This window comes from Salmo salar, chromosome 21 (genome assembly GCF_965601325.2).
Source record: "Salmo salar chromosome 21, fSalSal1, whole genome shotgun sequence".
Lineage (NCBI taxonomy): Eukaryota > Metazoa > Chordata > Actinopteri > Salmoniformes > Salmonidae > Salmo > Salmo salar.
In genome coordinates, this window is record NC_138311.1 from 27290961 (window position 1) to 27309527 (window position 18567).

Sequence of the window (18567 nt, forward strand, 5' to 3'; positions counted from 1 at the left end):
TGGTCTACAGCTTATCATGAGGTACTCTACCTCAGGCGAGCAATAGCTCTAGACTTCCTTAGATATCGTGCACCAGCTGTTATTTACAAAAATACATAGTCTGCCGCCCCTTGTCTTACCAGACGCCGCTGTTCTGTCCTGCCGGTACAGTGTATAACCAGCGAGCTGTATGTTGATAGTGTCGTCGTTCAGCCACGACTCCGTGAAGTATAAGATATTCTAGTTTTGAATGTCCCGTTGGTAGTTTAATCTTCTGCGTAGGCCATCTATTTTATTCTCCAAAGATTGCATGTTTACTAGCAGAATGGAAGGAAGTGGAGGTTTATTCGATCGCCTATGAATTCTCAGAAGGCAGCCCGTCCTCTGTCCCCTTTTTCTCCACCTCCTCTTCACGCAAATCACGGGATCTGGGCCTGTACCCGAGAAAGCAGTATATCGTTCGCGTCGGGCTTGTCAGACTCGTTAAAGGAAAAAAAGGATTCTGCCAGTCCGTGGTGAGTAATCGCAGTCCTGATGTCCAGAAGTTATTTTCGGTCATAAAAGACAGTAGCACCAACATTATGTACAAAATAAGTAAAAAATAAGTTGCAAATAAACAAACAAAAAAAACACAATCGTTCAGGGACACGTAAAACGTCTGCCTTCTTCTACGGCTCCATCACAAACAAATATACGCATAAACACACACAGCAGCTGTGTTCGTGACTGTAGGCAGAGCTACTGCTGAACAGTAAAGAAACACCCATTAAAGATAAAGAACAAGCTCCCAATGTTTTCTTTCTGAGAGCACTGTGTGTGTGTGTGTGTGTGTGTATGCATGTGCGTTTGTCCGCTCTTTCAAATGCCCTCCGTCTCACTTGTCTGTGTGTGGGGTGTAGCCCACGTTTGTTGTAGACCTTGCGTCTAAGTGTGTGTGTCCCCCAGACACAGCACTGCGATTCAAGTCTCTGATAACCACTGTATTAGCCAAGTATGAATGTTGCCACGAGAGGGAGAGTGAGAGGGAGAGAGAGTGAAAGAGAGAGCAAAACAGAGCCAGAGAGAAAGACACAAGGGAGAGGGGGAGGAGGAGAGACATATGGAGTGAGTAAGAGAAAAAATAGAGCAAGAGAGAAATAACACACACAAGTGTGTGAGAGACGAGAAACGAGAGAGTGAGGAGGGAGACCGAGCAAAAAAGAAAGAAAATAGAGCAAGAGAGCGGAAAAGAGAGAGGGAGAGACAGAGAGAGAAAGAGAGACAGAGACAGAGACAGAAAGAGAGACAGAGACAGAAAGAGAGACAGAGACAGAAAGAGAGACAGAGACAGAAAGAGAGACAGAGACAGAGACGAGAGAGAGAGAGAGAGAGAGAGAGAGAGGAAAAGAGAGAGAGTTGAGGGTGGCTAGAGTAGAGTGAGGGAAATGGCCACAGGCAGCAGTTTGAGACACACAGCAGGGACTCTGGTTTACACCTGCTGACACACACACGTACACACACAGACATGCACACACAGTAGAAAGCAGTGGCTAGGTAGAAGCAAGAGAGGGGTGGGAGTGTTGTTTTAGAACATCACACAGCGCGTGCATAAACACTCATAAATATTAATGTCCATGAACCTGGCCTGCTGCTTTATTCATACGCTCAATCTGAGTGAGTGTGTGTGTGTGTGTGTGTGTGTGTGTGTGTGTGTGTGTGTGTGTGTGTGTGTGTGTGTGTGAGACAGAGATAGAGGGAGAGTGAGAGCTGATGATTAATTCATGCGTTGAGTTACCCAGATACAAGGCACCATACCATTGTAAAGGGTAAGAAAAAACAAAAAACACAGGCGATCTTTTTTTGGAGCACAATTCATACAGCCCCATTTGACCATATTCTTGCCGGGATAAGCTTCTTATATCTCCCGTACACACGCCGGCAAATTTAGGAGTGAGCCGTTGTGGGTGGACATCTATTTTAATAAATCCATTGAATATACACAATCACAATCCATAATTAATTTGTTTTAGGCAGGTCCTAAGAAACATAAGACTAATAAAAATGTATTTTCAAATGAATAGAATGGCATATTTTCAGTTTAATGATGTAACTGGTCTGTGCAGCCTATATGCTACATGGCTGATCCATGCACATGAAATCAATAGTTATTATGTTAATTAAACAGACAAGACAACTCTTAGGCGACCCTGATCACAGTCAACACACATTTATTTTACAGTGGGCTAAGAATATAAAGAAATATAAAAAAATGAAATACAAATAATATTTTTCCCACACAACTTGCATCATGGCAACGTGTGGAACCACTGACATATTAAAAAAGAGGTGATATTTTGAAAGAGCCCAAGGCAACCCCATGCTTTTTCGATCCACATTTCATCTCTATCCTACCCTCACTCCACTTTGTTAGGGAGCAGGCGTAGGGTCTTACATTGAAAGCATCTTCATCATGATATCGACAGAAAATAATAGTCTGGTGTTATATTTCACAACCTCCGCTGGCTTTTGGAGTTGCCTAAAGGCCTACGGGATCCAGAAAATAATAGGCCGACACTTGATTTAGGCTCCATTATTGCATGATAAATATTTCTCATCACTGATAGATGAGCTACACCACCTGCACTTATTTTCCCAGCCAGAGAATGAACCAACGATGAATTCAGTCAAATAAAATCACATTGATTAAGACAAATCACAGGCTTTTGGTCAAGAGTACGCCTAGGCTTAAGTGCAAAATAATCCACTTGTTAAACTATATACAGTGCATTTGGAAAGTATTTAGACCCCTTGACTTCTTCCACATTTTTGTTACGTTACAGCCTTATTCTAAAATGAATAAAAGGTTTTTTCCCCCTCATAAATCTACACACAAATACCCCATAATGACAAAGAGAAAACAGGTTTTTAGAAATTTTGGAGAAAAAAACCCCCAAAACTGAAATAACTAAGTATTCAGACTTTCTGCTACGGGACTCGAAATTGAGCCCAGGTGCATCCTGTTTCCATTGATCATCTTTGAGATGTTTCTAAAAATTGATTGGACTCCACCTGTGGTAAATTAAATTGATTGGACATGATTTGGAAAGGCACACACCTGTCTATATAAGGTCCCATAGTTGACAGTGCATGTCAGAGCAAAAACCAAGCCAAGAGGGTGAAGGAATTGTCCGAAGAGCTCCGAGACAGAATTGTCTCGAGGCACAGATCTGGGAAAAGGTACCAAAACATTTCTGGAGCATTGAAGGTCCCCAAGAACACAGTGGCCTCCATCATTCTGAAATGTAAGAAGTTTGGAACCACCAAGACTCTTCCTAGAGCTGGCCGCCCGGCCAAACTGAGCAATCAGGGGAGAAGGGCTTTGGTGTCTAAGAACCCAATGGTCACTCTGATAGAGTACCAGAGTTCCTCTGTGGAAATGGAAGAACATTCCAAAAGGACAACCATCTCTGCAGCACTCCACCAATCAGGCCTTTACGGTAGTGGCCAGAAGGAAGCAACTCCTCAGTAAAATGCACATGACAGCCCGCCTGGAGTTTGCCAAAAGACACCTAAAGGACTCTCAGACCATGAGAAACAATATTTTCTGGTCTGATGAAACCAAGATTGAACTCTTTAGCCTGAATGCCAAGCGTCACATCTGGAGGAAACCTGGCGCCATCCCTACGGTGAAGCATGGTGGTGGCAGCATCGTGCTGTGAGGATGCTTTTCAGCGGCAGGGACTGGGAAACTAGTCAGGATTGAGGGAAAGATGAACGGAGAAAAGTACACAGAGATCCTTGATGAAAACCTACTTCAGAGTGCACAGGACAGGGCTGGTAATGCAGGTGCACTTGTTTTGTTAAATAAACACTTTACAATTACGATTCCTTCCCTTAAAATAACCCTATTAGTGTTTTGATAACCCTAATATAATCCTATATTTAGTTTTAACTTATTGAACCTTTATTTATGTATCTCTATTTAACTAGGTAAGTCAGTTAAGAACAAATTCTTATTTACAATGACGGTCTACCAAAAGGCAAAAGGCCTCCTGCGGGGACGGGGGTTGGGATTAATAAAAAAAATTATTAAATAAAAATATAGGACAAAACACACATCACGACAAGAGAGACAACACTACATAAAGAGAGACCTAAGACGACAACAACATGGTAGCAACACAACATGGCAGAAGCACAATATGGCAGCAGCACAACATGGTAGGAGCACAAAACATGGTACAAATATTATTGGGCACAGACAACAGCACAAAGGGCAAGAAGGTAGAGACAACAATACATCACATAAAGCAGCCACAACTGTCAGTAAGAGTGTCCATGATTGAGTCTGTGAATGAAGAGATTGAGATAAAACTGTCCAGTTTGAGTGTTTGTTGCAGCTCGTTCCAGTCGCTAGCTGCGACTACGATATACGATATAGGAAACCAAGTCTAGATGTAACTTTAGCCTGCAGCTTTGATATGTGCTGAGAGAAGGACAGTGTACCGTCTAGCCATACTCCCAAGTACTTGTATTAGGTGACTACTTCAAGCTCTAAACACTCAGAGGTAATAATCACACCTGTGGGGAGAGGGGCATTCTTCTTACCAAACCACATGACCTTTGATTTGGAGGTGGGTTAACCTGTTAGGGCTAGGGGGCAGTATTGACACAGCCGGATAAAAAACGTACCCGATTTAATCTGGTTACTACTCCTGCCCAGTAACTAGAATATGCATATAATTATTGGCTTTGGATAGAAAACACCCTAAAGTTTCTAAAACTGTTTGAATGGTGTCTGTGAGTATAACAGAACTCATATGGCAGGCAAAAACCTGAGAAGATTCCAAACAGGAAGCGCCCTCTCTGAGAAGTTGTTGTTCATCTTGGCTCTTTTTATTGAAGACTGAGGATCTTTGCCGTAACGTGACACTTCCTACGGCTCCCATAGGCTCTCAGAACCCGGGAAAAAGCTGAATGATATCGAGGCAGCCTCTGGCTGAAACACATTATCGCGTTTGGATAGTGGCTGGTCAGAGTACTCTGAGACTCACGCTCGTGCACGAGGGCACGAGATGTATTTATTTTCTCTCTCTTTGTACGTATACAGGCTGTCCTCTTTCGGAATATTATCGCTTTTTTACGAGAAAAAAGGCATAAAAATAGATTTTAAACAGCGGTTGACATGCTTCGAAGTACGGTAATGGAATATTTACACATTTTTGGTCACGAAATGCGCCATGCTCGTCACCCTTATTTACCCTTTCGGATAGTGTCTTGAACGCACGAACAAAACGCCGCTATTTGGATATAACAATGGATTATTTGGGACCAAACCAACATTTGTTATTGAAGTAGAAGTCCTGGGAGTGCATTCTGACGAAGAACACCAAAGGTAATAACATTTTTCTTATAGTAAATCTGACTTTGGTGAGTGCTAAACTTGCTGGGTGTCTAAATAGCCAGCCTGTGATGCCGGGCTATCTACTGAGAATATTGCAAAATGTTCTTTCACCGAAAAGCTATTTTAAAATCGGACATATCGAGTGCATAGAGGAGTTCTGTATCTATAATTCTTAAAATAATTATGTTTTTGTGAACGTTTATCGTGAGTAATTTAGTAAATTCACCGGCAGTGTTCGGTGGGAATGCTAGTCACATGCTAGTCACATGCTAATGTAAAAAGCTGGTTTTTGATATAAATATGAACTTGATTGAACAAAACATGCATGTATTGTATAACAATGTCCTAGGGTTGTGATCTGATGAAGATCATCAAAGGTTAGTGCTGCATTTAGCTGTGGTTTGGGTTTATGTGACATTATATGCTAGCTTGAAAAATGGGTGTCTGATTATTTCTGGCTGGGTACTCTGCTGACATAATCTAATGTTTTGCTTTCGTTGTAAAGCCTTTTTGAAATCGGACAGTGTGGTTAGATTAACGAGTCTTGTCTTTAAAATGGTGTAAAATAGTCATATGTTTGAAAAATTGAAGTTTTTGCATTTTTGAGGTAATTGAATATCGCACCACGGGATTACACTGGCTGTTGAGTAGGTGGGACAGCCCATAGAAGTTAAGGGCAGAGAAAGCTTGTTGGACACTAAGAAAGCTTTGTTTTACAGCATTTAATACAAAATACAGGGAGGGGCCAGCTGAGTAGAAGACTATCATCTGCATATAAATGGATGAGAGAGCTTCCTACAGCCTGAGCAATGTTGTTGATGTAAATTGAAAAGAGCGTGGGGCCTAGGATCGAGCCTTGGGGTACACCCTTGGTGACAGGCAGTGGCTGAGAGAGCAGATGTTCTTACTTTGTACACTGTACTCTTTGAGAGAGGTAGTTAGCAAACCAGGCTATAAAAAAATATAACATACACTCAAAGCACCCCGACCGAGAGGGGGTGTGACAGGGTCAAACTGCTCCCTGGCAAGTAGGAATCTACCCAACAGGACCTCAGCTAATAAAACATACACTCTAATCCCCAAAACGCCCGTGTGTGTGTGTGCGCGCGTGCGCGTGTGTGTGTGTGCGTGTGTGTGTCTGTGTGTGCGCATGTCAAAGATTCTAGGAACATTTCAGTAGATGAGGGAACTCCCCCTCATTTTAAAAACCAATCAATGATTGACTTGAGTAATGAAAATGATGGGTATTTACCTTTCTCCTCTCCCTCTCTGGGTTGAAGGTGCCAAACCACGACTGCATCTGAGGAAGGAGCACAAAGAACACACTGTCTGAGTCCCATTGGTAGACACACACAAGTACTTCACCTGAGACTGGAGGAGAGGTAAATAAGCCTCATTTAATCCACTGTCAGTCAAGGCTGAAACGCATCCAGGGAGGGAACGAACGCACGCACGCACGCACGCGCGCGCGCGCGCACACACGCACACGCACACGCACACGCACACACACACACACACACACACACACACTCAAAGCTGAGGTAGACACGGAATGCTTTAACAACCAAAACAAAACAAAACATGTACAGCTCCCACCTCTCCAAAGAGCATTACTGATCACAGCTGAGTCTACCACTGAAGGGAGGGGGGATAGAGAGAGGGAAATGAGAGAAAGAGATACAGAATCAAAAAGAGAGAGCGTTGGATAGATATGGATAAAAAAGAAGAGACAGACACGGGTGACCAGCCCAGACATCTCAAGAGAGGAGACTAGATTGTTCATTCTCTCTTTCTCTCCCTCCATTTCTCTCTTTCATCTCGGGGGAATTCCAGCAACAATAAAAAGCTCAATCGGGAATCAGATGCTCCTCAAGACACACACACAGTGTGTGGTTTACACAATCAAGAGCAATCTAAACAGAGGAGAGTCTGTGAAGAGCCTCTGTCAGCCATGGACACACACACACACACACACAGACAGACAGAGACAGAGAGAGCGACAGAGAGAGAAAGAAAGCGACAGAGAGAGACAGAGAGAGAGAGCGACCGAGAGAGAAAGAAAGCGACAGAGAGAGAGAGCTCGGCACACATTCATTCTGTTCAACTATTTAGCAACTCAGTGTTGCCATGGTTTCTCTGTCTGCACTATAGCTCTCGTCATTGGATGTTTGTGTATGTGTGTAGTCGTGTGTTTGTGTAATTTCTACCTGTGTGTGTGTGTGTGTGTGTGTGTGTGTGTGTGTGTGTGTGTGTGTGTGTGTGTGTTCGCATGCTAGGAGGTTAGAGAGAGGATGAGTGTTTATTTACACGAGAGAGAGAGAATCAGATAGCATGAAAGAATGATAGACAATGGCCGCCTATCTAACCACCTTAGACAAAGGTTGCTTGTGTGTGTACGACAATGATGTTGTCTGTCATCTACCCTTGTACAGAAGCATGTGTGAGAATCTCAAATTTTGTTGACGAATCCTCCTCATGAGAGCTAGAGGATCCCCTCCTGCACACAAAGAATTCCTTAAAAGAGCTAGGTTTCCATCCAATTGACGACAGATTTTTATGTGAATATTCAAAAAGTCACAAATAAAATAGGCAAATTTTCGAATGTGCCCACTCTGGTATTGGCACGTACGCTCTAGCTAACAGCTCGCAGATATAGCCTACATGATGAGATTATTATGGACAAAAGACCAAGATTATTTAAATTGAACAAAAATATAAAACGGAACATGTAAAGTGTTGGTTTCATGTTTTACGAGCTGAAATAAAAGATCCCAGAAATGTTCCATATACACACAAAGCTTATTTCTCTCAAATCTTGTGCACAAACTTGTTCACATCCCTGTTAGTGAGTATTTCTCCTTTGCCAAGATAATCCATCCACATGAAAGATTTGGTATATCAAGAAGCTGATTAAACAGCATGATGATTACAGAGGTGCACCTTGTGCTGGAGACAACACAATGCCACAGATGTCTCAAGTTTTGAGGGACAGTGCAATTGATATGCTGACTGCAAGAATGTCCACCAGAGCTGTTGCCAGAGAATTGAATGTTCATTTCTCTTCCATAAGCCACCTCCAACGTCATTTCAGAGAATTTGGCAGTAGTTCCAACTGGCCTCAGAACCGCAGACTGTGTGTAACAATGCCAGCCCAGGACCTCCACATCCGGGATCGTCTGAGACCAGCCACCCGGACAGCTGATGAAACTGTGGGTTTGCACAACCAAAGAATTTCTGCATAAACTGTCAGAAACCGTCTCAGGGAAGCTCATCTGTGTGCTCGTCGTCCTCAACAGGGTCTTGACCTGACTGCAGTTTGGCGTCGTAACCGACTTCAGTCGGCAAATGCTCACCTTCGATGGCCACTGGCACTCTGGAGAAGTGTGCTCTTTGCGGACGAATCACGGTTTCAACTGTACCGGGCAGATGGCAGACAGCGTGTATGGTGTCGTGTGGGCGAGCGGTTTGCTGATCAACATTGTGAACAGAGTGCCCCATGGTGGTGGTCGGGTTATAGTATGGGCAGGCATAAGCTATGGACAATGAACACAATTGCATTTTATCGATGGCAATCAATGCACAGAGATACCGTGACGAGATCCTGAGGCCCATTGTCAAGCCATTCATCCACCACCATAACCTCATGTTTCAGCATGATAACGCACGCCCCCATGTCACAAGGATCTGTACACAATTCCTGGAAGCTGAAAATGTCCCAGTTCTTCCATGGCCTGCATACTCACCAGACATGTCACCCATTGAGCATGTTTGGGATGCTCTGGATCGACATGTATGACAGCATGTTCCAGTCCACACCAATATCCAGCAACTTCGCACAGAAGACGAAGAGGAGTGGGACAACATTCCACAGGCCACAATCAACAGCCTGATCAACTCTATGTGAAGGAAATGTGTCACACTGCATGAGGTAAATGGTGATCACAGCAGATACTGACTGGTTTTCTGATCCACGCCCCTACTTTTTTCTTTAATGCATTTGTGACCAATATATCTGTATTCCCAGTCATGTGAAATCCATAGATTAGAGCCTAATGAATTTACTTCATTTGACTGATTTACTTGTATGAACTGTAACTCAGTAAAATCTTACTATAACTAAGTAAAATCTTTGAAATTGTTGCATTCGTTTAAATTTTTGTTCAGTGTAATTTGTCAAACAGCAGCCAAGCATCAATCATCATGTCACCAGAATAAGACCCTCGATATTTATTGGAAAGGAGCGTCAAGCTCATCACCTTGCACTTTCACCACCCTGTGAAGTTCATCATAACTTATTTCATCTGTAGCCTAATAAACCAGCTTGGTCTCATAGACTAGACGTAACATAGTCAATGTAAATCCAGGATATTAAAATGAGTATAATATATTACGTTTGGTATGGTTACATAAGACAGGTTAGTTAAGGCAAAAATTAATGTAAGGTGGTTGGTCGGGGTGGATGGGTAGGCGTACAAAAGTGTTTCCACCACCATATCTCACATCATTCATTTTACAGACACAAAAAGATCCCACCTTGTCTAGCGTATTTTGTTTTGTGGACATTTGGAAAGTTTACAGACAAATTTGCTTTTTCCATCAAGCCTGTCGTGACATTTTTATCCTTTACTTGCATAATAAGGTTGGATGGAAATATGGTTTCTGATCAAATGATTCTGGATATGTTCTATCCTGCTTTCATAAACATCTGGATTATTAATAGTTTGAGCAACTCCTAGTTGATTTTCCTAATCTCTCCATCTCTCTCTTTTTATCTCTCTTCCTCCCTCGCTTTCTTTTCCTTCTCTGGGCCGCCTGACTTTCTTATCCCCTCTCTATATTCCTTCGCCGCCTCAAAGTTTTAGAAATCATTTCAAGTGAGACCGTCTGCAGCTGTGAGGAGATAAGACTTGAGCTCTTCATAAATATGATCGAAAGAGAGAGAAATAGAAGGAGAGAGAGAAAGAGAGAGACAGTGAGAGAGAGAAAGAGTGAGAGAAATTGAGAGGCAGTGAGAGAGAGAGACAGTGAGAGAGAGAAATAGAGTGAGAGAAATTGAGAGGCAGTGAGAGAGAGAGAGACAGTGAGAGAGAGAAATAGAGAGACAATGAGAGAGAAAGCAGAATGTGATGAGATGCAGGGTGCACACCAATTCATTTATTGTGATAAAGGGAAGAGAAGTCAGTCAGTCATTCAGTCTTCCTGCCTCTAACACTAACACACACACACACTGACCAGGGAAGTCGAATTTATGTACAGTGCCAGTCAAAAGTTTGGACACACCTACTCATTCAAGGGTTTTCTTTATTTGTACTATTTTCTACATTGTAGAATAATAGTGAAGACATCAAAACTATGAAATAACACATCGTGTAGTAATCAAAAGTGTTAAACAAATCAAAATATATTTTAGATTTTAGATTCTTCAAAGTAGCCACCCTTTGCCTTGTGTGTAGATGTGTGTAGTTTCTAAGTTGCTTGTTTAAAGAAAAATACTATTGCTGCACATGTACATGTAGCTAGTACATGTTATGGTTTACCCTGCCTACTCTGGCAGGTCAGACTACTGCTGCCCCAGGCTGTGTCCATGTGTTGTGTCGTCACTCAGGCCAGAATCAGGGGGATGGCAGCTATGTGGAGCATGCTGGTATGTTGCCTCCAGGCTGCCCATCAACACAAAAACACTCCCAACAGGAGAGGGAGGGAGGGAGGGAGGGAGGGAGGGAGGAACTGAGTTTCAACCCCACTGGTGGCTTGTAGTCACTGGTTCTCTGACAGGCAAACACACCCACACTTTCTCGCGCGCATGCGCATGCGCGCGCACACACACACGCACACCACACACACACACACACGCACGCACGCACACACACACACACACACACACACACACACACACACACACACACACACACACACACACACACACACACACACACACACACACACACACACACACACACACACACACACACACACACACACACACACACACACACACACACACACACACACACACACACACACCAATTTTTCCCCTGGGATTGTTTTAAGCAGCAGTGGGAAACACAGCGGGAAACACTGCACACTGAGGTGAATATCACAGAGACATCCACGTCAAGATGAACTGAGTGCACCACCATTGGCCACACAGGATTATGACCGTGTGAACTCATGCCGACTGGCCGAACATGACACATGGGAAGGTGGGCTCACCCTCTCATTGGCTACGTAGATTATTCTGGCGTAGCAGCAGATCATGAGGAAGATGAGGGTGAAGAGTGGGACGTACCATCTGCAGGGTGGGGGGACAGAGGAAAATGCATTACACACAAGAGGGCCATGTCTTTACATGAAATCAACACACATTTAAATGTGATTCTCCCATTGACTTGAACACAAGAGTTACTTCAAGAACATACACTAACTAAAGAGGAAGACTGACAGGTGGAATAGTCATGAGCTCTCAGGCCTGAGGAGCCTAGGGCCAGGAGTTTTCCCTGGTCAAATCATGTAGTCAAGATAAACTCCTGGCCCTAGTATAATCATAATACACCAAGGGGCAGTGAACTCCGCAAAGCCAGTAAAGGACAATCATCTAAAACATTTAACTCAATTTATTTTGCATAGATATTTGTTTAGTTAGATATCCTTCTGCCACCTCTGATTCAGCACTTGTGTAGAGAAGTAAAACCATAGCACAATAGGTAAGTACTAGGGTTTCTGTCAAGGGCACTGTGAGAGGAAGTTATCAAAACAGGAGAAAGAGAGAGGTGGAGAAAGTGAGAGAATAGCGGGTAATGTATGGCATTCTTGAGCGATGGAGGTCAAGAAAGGATGACAAAGAGACACAACTTCAGAGAAATGCATGGTATTTCTGTTAAGATGTGTGACAGAGAACGAGAGAGAGAAAGAACAGGGTTTACAGCTTGAGAGGAGTGTCACCCTCTCAGAAAATGACCACAGACAACAGGCCTGTTTGTGAAAGGGCCTCAGAATGCCAGGAGTCTAACCACTACCCTACTCTCAGGGCCTCAACAGTACCTTAACTCATCAAAGCACTTCTGCTCATCAGAATGGAACACATCATAACAGACAGACCATTCTAAGGCTGTCCCTGCTACTGTACATGCACAGATAGACAGCGGGACGTGTGTTCAGCAATGCAACATTTAGAAATCTTTCAATAGACTGAGTTTCATCAGAGCGAGACAGTCCGCACTGTTTTTCAGATCCACTCTAATTCCTCATTCCCCCAGGCCAGACACATGATCCGCCCGGAGTTCATCCTGACCACGTGACCTGACCAGGAAATACTCTGTGTCATAGTCATAGGATCTGGAACATCTCAGGGCTCTTTCAGTGTCCTTTGATATCTGCCCTAAATCCAAAATGACATTCACAGTAGCTTTACGTAACATTAACATTACACTTCTGTTCATTTAGCAACAACTACATTCACATTACAATCACTTACTAGACACTCTTATCCAGAGCAGTTTCGACTAAGTGCATAACTATCCTCAGTAAATACTGCCTGAACACTGGGGAAGTGGGAGTGTGGCGCTGTCTGGACATGTAGTCTGAGGGGTGTGTGTGTGTGTATATATATGTGTGTGAGTGTATGTGTGTGCGTGCGTGCGTGCGTGCACAAGATAAGAGGAGAGGCGTTTCATCCAGAGAGAAAGACAGAGCGAGAGGATGGAGTGAAAACGTGCTCACCTCACCCCTGTGTGATTTAATAACCCGCTCTCCGGAATAAATGGCGTCCAATTACACACAGCCTCCCGTTAACGATGGGGGAGGAGGAAGAGTGGCCTTTTAACGAGGGAGGGGGGAGAAGACGAGAGAGGTGGGGGAGAGGGGGGAGACGAGGGAGGAGGAGTAATGAGCGGCAGCTACAAAGTGCTCTAATCAGCATGATAATGATCTGCCATTAGAGTCTGCTGGAGCTCTACAGCTGAACATCACCCACCCGAGAGAGATGGAGAGATGGAGAGAGAGGAAGGATGGAGGGAGGGTGGGATGGAGAGAGAAAAGGGGAGGGAGAGGGGTGAGAAAGGGGGGAGAGGTAAGGACGGAGAACACAGAAAGGCAAGCAACATGGACAGAAGAAAAATCAAGGTACAAAAAGAAAGGAAGGAGGGAGAAACTAAAAAGAACACTAGTTGAAGCCACTCACAAACATGTACACCCACACACCACCCTGCAGCTCTAGAAGCTCTCTAGCCCTGCTCTGAAGTGACAGAGGACAACTGATGAACGCGCCATTAATTAGACACTTGAGAGAAAAAGACACACCGGCAACACCTCAGCTACAGACATGCTAGTTTCACGTCTGACCTGGAAGATACCATCTCAGGCCAGAGGAGAAAGACATGAAGGGAGGGATGGGCCAGAGAGCAGAGAGAGAGGGAGGGCAGCGGGGAAGGATAAAATAGGTAGAGTATCTCTCTCACACACGCATGCAGGCACACACACACACACACACACACACACACACACACACACACACACACACACACACACCCTTTCACAAACTCAGGAGAGGGGTCCAGCGGATTGTTTGTCAGTCTGAAACACTGGAGTAAAAGGCACATGAAGCAATTCTTAAGCGCTGATGTTTGAGTTCAATCAACAGTTCTGATATTCCTTTCTGTCTGCCTCTATTTTCAGGGGTAGAGAGGGAGAGTGAGGATACAAGACCTGCAGTGCACCCCATCACCTCTCTCGTTCTCTCTCTCCGTCTTTCTTTAATCTTTCATATTCTCTTGACTGAACACTGATGTCTGAGTCTTGGAACAATAGATGAAACCTCTCTCTTTTTCCTCTCAACCTCCCTTCTAGTCTCTCATTTTTACCTGACCCCTTAATCCCTCTCTCACCGCCACCCCCCTTCACCCACACTCTCTCCCCATCTCTCTCGCGCGAAGCATCAGACGTACGTGCGTATGTATGGTGTGTGTGTGTGTGTGTGTGTGTGCCAGTGTTGTGTGTTTGTCTGACGTGCTTCGTCCGGGCCTCTAATCTCTCGTCTCGTTTGATGTAATTAGACTTAATGAAGATTCCCAGATCCTCTAAGCAGCCCGTCCCCCAGGCGACCCACGGCACTATGGAAACTAGGAGGGGGAGGAGGGGGGCTGATAAAAGACAGAGAGACGGAGTGCTAGCACTGCTGTCTGCATTGATAGAGAAGAGTGTGTGTGTATATGGTGTGTGTGTGTGTGTGTGTGTGTTGTGTATGTGTGTGTTGTGTATGTGTGCGTGCGTGTGGTTAGAGAGATTGATTCCTCACTGATGCTGCGAGCGCTAGCATGATTGCCTGGCTTGATAAGTGAATGTCTGGCTACGCTAAGTGATTGGCAGGTCATATCCAGGCTTGGAGAGATGTAATCCTTCATAACATTCTGAAGAAACACAGACATGTACAGGAAGGAACCACACACACACACACACACACACACACACACACACGAAAAACCTCTGGCCTCCCAACATATAAACCCCTTCCCCTCTCTCTGTAGGGACCACCCCCCTCCTCTTTCCCTCCAGTCTTCCCTCTATGCACTGGCTTTGATGGCTGAGAGGTTTTCACTTACATCCCAAATCTCCAAGCTACGTGGTCGTCTGTGATCCAGCTGGAGAGAGAGAGAGAGGGAGGAGAGCAAGAGGGAGGGGCAGGAAGAGAGTGAGGGTGATTACAAAGGGAGAGAGAGAGGACGAGAGAAAAAGACAGAGAATTCTGTGACTTTGGTGGGAAAGGAGCATAGCTGTTGCTATTAATAATCTCAGACTAGACAGGAGCTCGGAGACTGGTTCTGTCCCCGTACCTTCTTACCTCTGTTCCTTCAAGACAATCAATCTAACAATAATGGATAAGAGAAATCAAAGGCTAGTTGGGACATTTTTGCTTAAACCCATCCGGTTTCATGCTGAACCTCAGGTCAAAAAGGAAGAGATGACGATAAACTATAGATGAATATAGAGGATGTAGAACAAAACGCAAGGCAATGGAAAGGGCATTAAACATATGAACAGAAATCTACATTCAAAATGCATTGTTAGCATGACAACAAATAGACAAAACTCACCACCAGGCTCCTGCTGGGCCGTAGTATCCACTGAACAGGGGCAGGGAGGACATCACCAGGGGCACCCCCCAGGCCATCAGGTGGTACAGTCTGGGAGACAAGAAAGAGCAGTGGTTACATACCAACGGGAAAGACCACAAACCCACAGCCCAGATGGTCTCCATGCCGTGCCACAAATGAAGGGATAGAACGCTCTGTGGAGAGAGAGGATACAAGAGTTGCTGATCACACACGCACACCCACAACCCCATACACCCACAACCCCATACACCCACAACCACCTTTCTTCTTATTCTCCCTCATTCTTTACCATGTGCTTCACTGAACACTGATGAAGACAGACCAGCGTGTCTCGGGACAGGGGAGGTAAGCATCTCTCTCCGCCCGTCTCCTAGGCATGCTCACACGGTCTGCTGGTGGTCCTCAGGTGGTCACGACTCAGTGAGCCTCCCTGGCAGATTGCGGTCCAGACACAGTGGCTGAAGGAGTGAGTGTTGTCGATACTTTATGGACCGTACAGTTACACGGTCGATATGTCGTCAGGACTACTATGACACGGTCAATAAGTGGTCAGTCCTACTGCAACACTCGATACACGGTCAATACGGCTCTGGTCCACTGAATGTGACAGCTCTCATTCAGGTTACATGGACGTCTGAAATCCCAGGAAATAGGTGATCTCACTCGCTACGTTTCTATATATATATATATATATCTCTCTCTCTCTCTCTCTCTCCCTCCCTCTCTCTCTCTCTCCCTCCCCCTCTCCCTCTCTCTCATATTTGATTTTACAGCCCTCTATCACCTCCTCCCCTCTCTTTGGATGAAAAGTGAAAGAGAGAGAGAGTGTATGAGTGAGAGAAAGACAGGAAGGAAGATAAAGAGCGATCGAGGAAAGGGAGGGAGGGAGAGAATGACAGGTTGTAGAGGAAGCTTAACAGAGACAGATTGGTGGGTGGTCACTGGCTGTAAAGGGAAAGAAAGAAAGAAAGAAAGAAAGAAAGAAAGAAAGAAAGAAAGAAGAAAGAAAGAAAGAAAGAAAGAAAGAAAGAAAGAAAGAAAGAAAGAAAGAAAGAAAGAAAGAAAGAAAGAAAGAAAGAAAGAAAGAAAGAAAGAAAGAAAGAAATCGAGAGATGGGTAAAGGGAAAGAAGGAGAAATAGTGAAAGGGAGAGAATGGATATATAGAGTAGATCTAGAGAGAGAGAAAGAGAGATGAAGGGAGTGAGATGGTGGGAGAGGACACAAATAGTGAAATCAGTTCTGCCACTCAACACAGTATCTGGATGTGGAGGGGGGCTTGTCAAAGGAAATTGACACACACACACACACACACACACACACACACACACACACACACACACACACACACTAGCAGCGCTCGAAGAGGGAGGTGACTAGGTCCGCAGCAAACATGGACTTAATGAGGCACAGCAGGACTGGTACACTCCGGCTAAAATGCACACACAAACGCACACACGCTTACTTATCACACACTTACTTATCTCTCTCTCTCTCTCTCACATATTCTCTGGAGGATCAATCTCTTTTCAACTCTCTCCATTTCCCTGCCTCTCTTTTGTCTCATTTGGTGTCTCTCTCTCTGTCCTGTATTTTTAGTGCCCCCTTGTTTAAGCCATCTCTCCCACTACTACTACGAGCATAGACTTTCATCTATCTATTCTCTATTTCATGTTTTCCTTTCTCTGTCTCAAGGTCACACACACACCAATTAGGGGTATGGTGGTTGTCCGGATGTTAAAGTCAGGGGTGAGTGAATTCACTGCTCCTAAACCCAGCAGTCATAAAGCTGTCTCATCACACACACACACACACACACACACACACACACACACACACACACACACACACACACACACACACACACACACACACACACACACACACACACACACACACACACACACACAGATTAAACTGTCCCCTCTTGAGTTAAGTCATCATTATATGGCCAGGGTTACAGTTGATCAATATGAGAAACACCTCCGTGCTTTACTGCCCCCCCCCCACACACACACACACACACAAGCATACACACAGACAAGCACCCACATATGCATTTCGGATGCACTCAACCTCAAGGGAGTATGAGTAACAGAAACAAGAGAAAACACATTAATATGCACACACACCAACACACACAGCATTGATTTACAGCTCCTTTTTCAATTAGTGCCTGGAGGAGAGAGGGAAGAGGAATGTCTGTCCTCCAGAGGGAGCCACAACCCCCCAACACGTCAACAAACCTTTTCACATGGATGTTGGTTGTCCATCTCTCCTGCACACACACACACACACACACACACAAACTCTCTTTAGCTGGTGGATGTTGGTGGTCCACTCACAGCTGGTAGTGGCTGGTGCTCATCTCTTTGACCAGGTTAAGGTAGAGGTTCACTGTGATCAGGCACACCCAGGCCAGGGCACTCCAGTCTGGACGAAGGAATGGAGAGAGGGAAGAAGAAACAAGGTCCTATTGCATAATCTATAACATGGAGAGGGGCTGTGTGTGTGTGTGTGTGTGTGTGTGTGTGTGTGTGTGTGTGTGCGTGCGTGCGTGCGTGCGTGCGTGCGTGCGTACAGAGTTTGACAGAACAGGCTGGGCCAACTGTCAGGTTGATGGATTCCCAGTTTCAGTCCCCCCCACACACACTTGGATTGTTGTAATTTTGTCTAAATGCATGTTGAGTGTATGTGTGCATGTGTTCAGTGATGAGTGATGGTGTGCAGAAGATTCTGTTTTATAATCTCTCCCATTTATGATGACAGACAGACAGACAGACAGACAGACACTCCAGCTCTGGCAGCATATACAGTACACCTTACATAATCACACACACCTTGGCCCTGTACATCAACAATACCGTGTTGGTGTGTCATTGAGGAACATCCTTCTATCATTAATCTTCCCACTGCGACACCCTCTCTATAGGAATAGAGGGCATTAATACCTGCTGCTGAGAGAGAGGGGGAACACACCTCTCTATAGGAATAGAGGGCATTAATACCTGCTGCTGAGAGAGAGGGGGAACACACCTCTCTATAGGAATAGAGGGCATTAATACCTGCTGCTGAGAGAGAGGGGGAACACACTCTCT

General features: G+C 44.7%; 1 protein-coding gene across 3 annotated transcripts in view; it reads right to left on the reverse strand.

Moving 5' to 3' along the window:
- Positions 1-18567, reverse strand: part of si:dkey-100n23.5 (uncharacterized) — a 101145-nt gene that overhangs the window by 47904 nt on the left and 34674 nt on the right. For all 3 annotated transcript variants that reach the window (XM_014164938.3, XM_014164939.3, XM_082967080.1), the window contains 5 exons: positions 17815-17902; positions 15451-15540; positions 14959-14997; positions 11576-11654; positions 6615-6662 (listed from right to left, as the gene is read on the reverse strand). In XM_014164938.3, the coding sequence (XP_014020413.1) occupies positions 6615-6662; positions 11576-11654; positions 14959-14997; positions 15451-15540; positions 17815-17902 (344 nt within the window). The remainder of the gene's footprint in view (positions 1-6614; positions 6663-11575; positions 11655-14958; positions 14998-15450; positions 15541-17814; positions 17903-18567) is intronic.